At 42.5% G+C, this 5,976-nt stretch overlaps 1 protein-coding gene across 1 annotated transcript; it reads right to left on the bottom strand.

Annotated features, from left to right (window-relative positions):
- Window positions 1-1,843: 1,843 nt before the first annotated feature.
- On the bottom strand, window positions 1,844-5,966 carry mipa (major intrinsic protein of lens fiber a). Its single transcript, XM_040047558.1, has 4 exons — window positions 3,396-5,966; window positions 3,006-3,170; window positions 2,800-2,880; window positions 1,844-2,696 (listed from the first exon to the last, which is right to left on the bottom strand). Exons 1-4 carry the CDS (start codon window positions 3,753-3,755, stop codon window positions 2,511-2,513), a joined length of 792 nt encoding a protein of 263 aa, XP_039903492.1. The 5' UTR covers window positions 3,756-5,966; the 3' UTR covers window positions 1,844-2,510.
- Window positions 5,967-5,976: the final 10 nt, after the last annotated feature.

Below are 5,976 nucleotides of genomic sequence, written 5' to 3'. Positions count from 1 at the left end.
CATTTGTTTGAATTTATTTACAAGAAATTGGTCATTTCTCCCTTAAGTCAAGATCCATGAGTTATCACTGCACAGTGGAAAATATTCTTCAGTACAAGCAGCTGCGGACAGATGAATTACAGCTTTCGGGGTACACAATCTCATCTGATTTGTTTATGGAAATGATTCGTTTGGGAGTGAGAAGTGTGTTATTAACTATATGACGATTGCTGTATAAATATAAGAATTGCTTTATTGGTCTATGCTGACTGAAAGCATATATCTAAATCCTGTATTTCTTTTTATTACACTTACTCTAAAAGAAAGGAGACAAAACAGGAGTTGGAAACTTAATAATTTTCAGATTTTCTTTTAAATATAAAAATAAGCAATGGCATTTTGATTGGGAAGGTATGCCTGTTACCACAAAGGCTGTCTATTGAATTAAACCATATTGCTGTATAACATAACCAGCGTCGCTTCCATAATCCATTAGCCAAATGGGAGACATTGCATAGCTAGCGTATTATATTTCCTGTCTGTCCAGTTTCAACAGTCATGAAATTAAAAAAAAAAGAACACTATACACTGTACATCACAAAGCTTTTTCCCCCCATTAGAAAACAAGTTCTAGTTTCAACAGGCCATTAAAATGTAATTTCTACTCAACCACTGCCAGGGAAATCACACACACACACACACACACAAAGATTATGTAGAGGAAGCAGAAAGAGAATCAGCTTACATATCTGGTTCAGTGACTGCTCTGGTGAAATTTGTAAAATGCTAACTTATCTCGGTACCTTGTCCCCTTCCCTCCATCCCAGCAGCTGAAGATGTTCCCTCGTGACAGAGGAACAGAGTGGCTGCCTGGTGAACAAAGGGAGGAGGTAGGGTGAGTGAAGGAGGGATGGAAGAGAGAGGGGACATCAGGCCAATTCAACTTCAAAGTTCATTCTCTCATGTGTAGACTGTATGAAAATAAAGGTGTACATCCACCGCCCTGTACAAGCACACTAAAGAGTTCAGTCTCTTCCCCCAAAATATCCGAGGGCCTTGTCCAGTGAAGTGATCTCACTCTTTGAGAGCCACCCAGCACAGTTAAGAAAAGAGAAGTCACCAGGTGTTTGCTAACACCAACAAGAAGCCGTCACACCTCATGCACTCTTTCATTTCTAACCTCAAGCTGATGTAGAACGACCCTTCAGTCATGGCAGGCACGTAAAGGTAAAAGCAAACCAGTTTTACACACTTGTACATGAATATCTGGTAAGCGCTGCTTTAAAGCTTGGGGAAAAAAATGAACTCAGGAAGTCACCATCCAAAACAAATTCTCAGGAAGCTGTTTTGGGATATGGTGGAGGTTATGTAAACCAGCGGATTTCCCACTGAAATGAAATCATTAAAACAAACAAACAATGGTTAGCATATATGGGTGCAATAATACAATTTAGGGATTTGCAATTATAACTTCACTGAATTTCTGAAAGTTCAAATAATTTCACTGGGTGTTTTTGTTGTTTATTTTAATACAAATATGAATGTGAGTGTGTGTGCTTCACTAGATGAGACACAAACCTGGAACTGCCTGAATCTGACTGGATTCAAATGCATTAATGATCTTCAACTGCTATTAAAAAACAATAGGACCACTCTAAACATGGAATTGATTGAATTGGTGTATTGGACTTTTGTGGTTTTAGCGAGCGCAATAAAAAGGGAGCGTCTTTCTCTAAAAAAGCTGGCAAAATAGATGAAAAGAAAACTCAAAACACAAACAAAGGAATGATCAGTTAAAACAAACACACAAGCATACACATGCACACAGACACGCAAGCACACTGTCTTTCTCTCACTCCTCATCATGCATGCACTTGCACATAAGCCAAATAAATACTAATGAAGTACAATAACTACATGTAATTTACCCAAAGTTCATGGAACAAAACAAACAAAGGGCGAGATCACACTGGATCAAAACGGGGAAAAAAAGCATTCAGAAGTCCACTGCTCTATTGTAGCGTCACTCCTAGCAGACTACAAAATAGGAAGGAGGGAAAAATAGAAAAGAAAGAGAAAGGGAAGCAAAGGAAAGACAGCAATAGCAGCCCCTGTCCTGAGCAGTATATAGCCACCTGGTCAGCCAGGAGTGACTGACTCCCCACACCACAGGGCACAGGGTGCTTCTGTCAGTGGCAAGTCTTCTTCCAACCCTCCATCTTTGTCCTGTGATCCAAGGGGAGAAGAAGAAAATGTAGGATGGGTAGTGGTAAAATCAGAAAGGATGACCAGGGCTGTGGGTGCCCCTTTACTGTAAATCAGGAGGTCCAGTTCTAGATTCAAAAAAAGGAAAACAAAACGTTTGGGATCTATAGTAGCATGTGTTGAGACAGGGAGGAGGTATGTGTGCAAAAGTAGTGTGTGGGCTGAGGATGGACCAGGAACTGAGGGTGCAGAGGGAGGCATGACAGGTGAGGGATGAGGTGGGCGGGAGGAGGGGGTTCAGAAAAGCCAATCTTCTAACTCCGGGCTTATAGGGCCTGTGTCTTGAGCTCGATGGGCTCCCCCCTGGTCTCCTGCTGGCCGTCGGCCTCTGGGGATCGGGCGCCCTTCAGTGTGGCGAGCCTCTCGGAGAGGCCACGGAAACGAGGGAACAGCATGAAGTCATACAGCAAGGCACCCATGGCACCACCAATCATAGGACCCACCCAGTACACCTGTTGTTTACAGATATGACAGAGAGCAGACAGTGTTGTTTAGTCTGAGGATGTCATGTTCATGCTATGGTGTGAAGTAATTTTGCAGATACAGTTATCTTACCCAATGGTTGACAAAATTCCTGACCAGAACAGCTGGAGCAAAGGACCTTGCAGGGTTCATTCCGGCGCCAGTGTAGTACATCTAGGTAAGAGAAAGAAAGACAAGTCGGGATTAGGACTGTAAAGATGCTTGTTTAGCTTGTTAAGATATCGTTGTATGAACCCGGAGTGTATTTTCAAATTTATAGACCCCGGGTTGGTTTTTACCCCAAGAAGATGCCCCATGAGCACAGAGAAGCCAATGGCCAAAGCAGCAGAGCCCAGGCGTCCGTTGCGTCTCTCATCTGTCACAGCAAAGATGCAGACGACAAGCTGGAGGGTGAGGAAAATCTCAATTGTGGTGGCCATGCCCAAGCTGATGCCTGGCTGCAGCTGCAGAGGGAAAGACAGAGGGATGGATTGAACTGAGAAGTGCATACATTCAAAGTCAAGACAAACACTGTTTGAAATTGAAACAGACATTTAGCTTTCAATACATCCATCCACGCTCATCTTTTGTCTCAAGAAAGAGTGCACCTAGTTGTAAAGTATTTTAATTTATAGTTCCTTTCCGAGTATGGGAAAATGATAGGTAACAGCAGGTGACGGCAATCTTACCGTGTTCAGTGCCAAGTTTCCCCGCATGTTGTTGGGTGTGACCCCATAGAGCACAGCAGCACCAGCCAGCGCTCCGAGACACTGGGCAATGATGTAGAAGAAAGCACGGAACAGGGACATCTGAGAGCCAATCAGGTAGGCAAAGGTAACGGCTGGGTTGATGTGTCCTCCACTGATGTGGCCAATAGACTGGATGAAGGTGGCGGCCGCCAAACCAAAGCAAAAGGCAACATGAAGAACATTATGGGGCCCGGTGGTCCAGCGGAGGGCCGCCCCCAGCCCGAAGAACACGAAGAACATTGTGCCATAGAACTCAGCAAACACCGCCCGCCAGAAAGACATGGACCTGAACTCCCACATGGTGGCGAAAGGTCAAAAAGCAACTTCTGAGTGGAGGGATGAAAAGTCAACAACTAATCAACTAAAAGGAGAAGATGTTTCTCCACAGGATTGACTGAGTTTGACACTAAAAAACAAAGAGCAAAATTTGCTCTTAAACCGAAAAAAGACCTCTCTCAATCTAATAGCGACAAAATTTACACCTTACTAACTTGCAACTCTCGTGCAACTGCAAATAATCTGCTGTTCTGCTTTCTGTCATAGAGAGCTCCTGAGTGGAGCAGTACGCCAGTCTCTGCGCATCTATATGCCAACCCCGCTGGTTGTTAGTAGAAGAACATGGATAGACAAACGGTAAGCATGTCCTGCAGACATTCAGCCTCTTTACCAGAGCAGGGGGAGCTCGGGGGCCTTTTTATAACACCCCAGGTCCAAGGCAGTGCCACACAGTCCAGGGGAGGGGTCACTGCACAATACCGCAAATCAAAACAAAGCAATTTAACCCTTTTCTTGCCTTGATTACCCTCAGCTTATTGTAAAAGAAAAACACAAACCTAAAAGGCCATGAACTAATCAAAGTGGGCCAGAGAACAAAAATCATGGTTGGCAAGCATTTACAGTTTGGACTTCTTACATTTCCATGTGGTTTTCCAGCTTTTTAGGGCTTCAGCTACAACTCTGGGTTCATTGCATTGTACCTCCAACAGCCTGGCTGAAGCATTCAACCAAAAAAGCTGGCAATAAAACACCAATCAGTAACCCATCGCTGACTCTGAACCCCCCCTGAGAAACTGCAGTGGTCTTGAACCTCAAAAACAAGAGCAGTGAGCAAGTGGTGGGAAGAACCTGTTAGTGCAGTGAACTAGCTGCACTAACTTGTTTGATTTTCCAGCAATCCAGATATTTCTCCAAGCACTGAAGATAATATTAATACTGTGTGAATTTTTTTTAATGCTTTTAAACTATTTTCTTTTTATTTCATCTAGTTAAAGTAGCATCAGCAGTTCACATTGACTAATCAGAGGTGTGATCTATAAAGCACGAGGAATTTCTCAATTTCTCCATTTGTTCTCTGGATTGGTACAAATTGGGCTGATGGCAACAGAACTGATTAGGCAGAGTTTTACATTGTGTGGGCTGGAATAGTTTGGAGGCTCAGGTCAGATAAAGCGGTGGAAAATCCACGGTTGGAGAGGAAGAGGGGAGAGCAGGCCTGGCATTGAGCATCTGCACTGGAGCATCATGCTGACCAGGACAGCCAAAGGGACGGCTGCAGTGCTTTGAAAGGATTATGCTGAGCTCACTGATTTTCTCCTTTCAGCCATTTAAACAAAACGCTGGCAGTAACAGTTTCTGCTAGTTTCTATGATCTGTTTGCATTAACCTTGATGTTGAATCTGAGTTCACGTTTCCACAGCCCAGAGTGACTATATGTTTGTTCCAGGGTTGTTTTTGCTCACTGTAAAGGTTATACACAAATATAATTGGTAGAAATATTAATTTTCTACAGCAGGTCACCTTTGAAGTTGCCTGTTTAATATGATGGAACAGACAACTTTTAAATAAAACAACTTCGTGTTAAATAGTGTTTATCTTCTTCTTCTTCTTTTTTTTTTTTTAAAAAAAAAAATTCTGACACTTTATGACTTTGGTCCAGTTGGGCATCTCTATTGAGAGTAGTATTATGGCCTTTTCGTGACTCCCTAAGCCACCTATTGTGGGTTTAAGCCCACAGTTCAGTTTTACTGGGGAGGGTGTTGAAAAGGTGCTTGCATTGTGTTTTCCTGTTCTCTGGGTCCAGACTGCTGACGCATACCTAACATGCAGCACCTAAACATCTCACATTAGATTAGAAGCTCTGGAATATACTCACCACACAGTGGTGAAAATGTGAACTGCAGAATACAGGACACGGATCGGGTAACTGCAAACACAACATAAACTTTTGAAGCTGCTCATATAAAAAATGGGCCAACTTCCTTGAAGTTATGTCTTATATATATATATATATATATATATATATATATATATATATATATATATATAAAAAACAGGCTTTTGTTATGGGAAGTTGGGATCATCACTGACATCTTTCATCAACAAACTATAACCTTATAGCAATAGCAACTATAGCAATAGTTTATCTAGCCCACGAACGTCACTGAGGTGAACTACAGTACTTGTGACCTTTGGGTAGTTCCTTCTAGTAAACAAAGATGGAAAGCCCCTGAATTTCCCTTTT

The sequence above is a fragment of the Simochromis diagramma genome, unplaced genomic scaffold, assembly GCF_900408965.1.
Source record: "Simochromis diagramma unplaced genomic scaffold, fSimDia1.1 OVJJ01000387.1, whole genome shotgun sequence".
Taxonomy (NCBI): domain Eukaryota; kingdom Metazoa; phylum Chordata; class Actinopteri; order Cichliformes; family Cichlidae; genus Simochromis; species Simochromis diagramma.
The sequence above is the reverse complement of the archived record's forward strand: the minus strand, read 5'-3'. Positions and strand labels throughout refer to the sequence as shown.

Bases quoted from the DNA above. Each gene is read 5' to 3' on its own strand.
- mipa (XM_040047558.1), bottom strand. From the start codon at position 3,755: ATGTGGGAGTTCAGGTCCATGTCTTTCTGGCGGGCGGTGTTTGCTGAG. The intron at 3,171-3,395 runs GTAAGATTGCCG...TTCCCTCTGCAG, and splicing joins GAAACTTGGCACTGAACACG to CTGCAGCCAGGCATCAGCTT. The intron at 2,881-3,005 runs GTAAAAACCAAC...TCTCTTACCTAG, and splicing joins TCATGGGGCATCTTCTTGGG to ATGTACTACACTGGCGCCGG.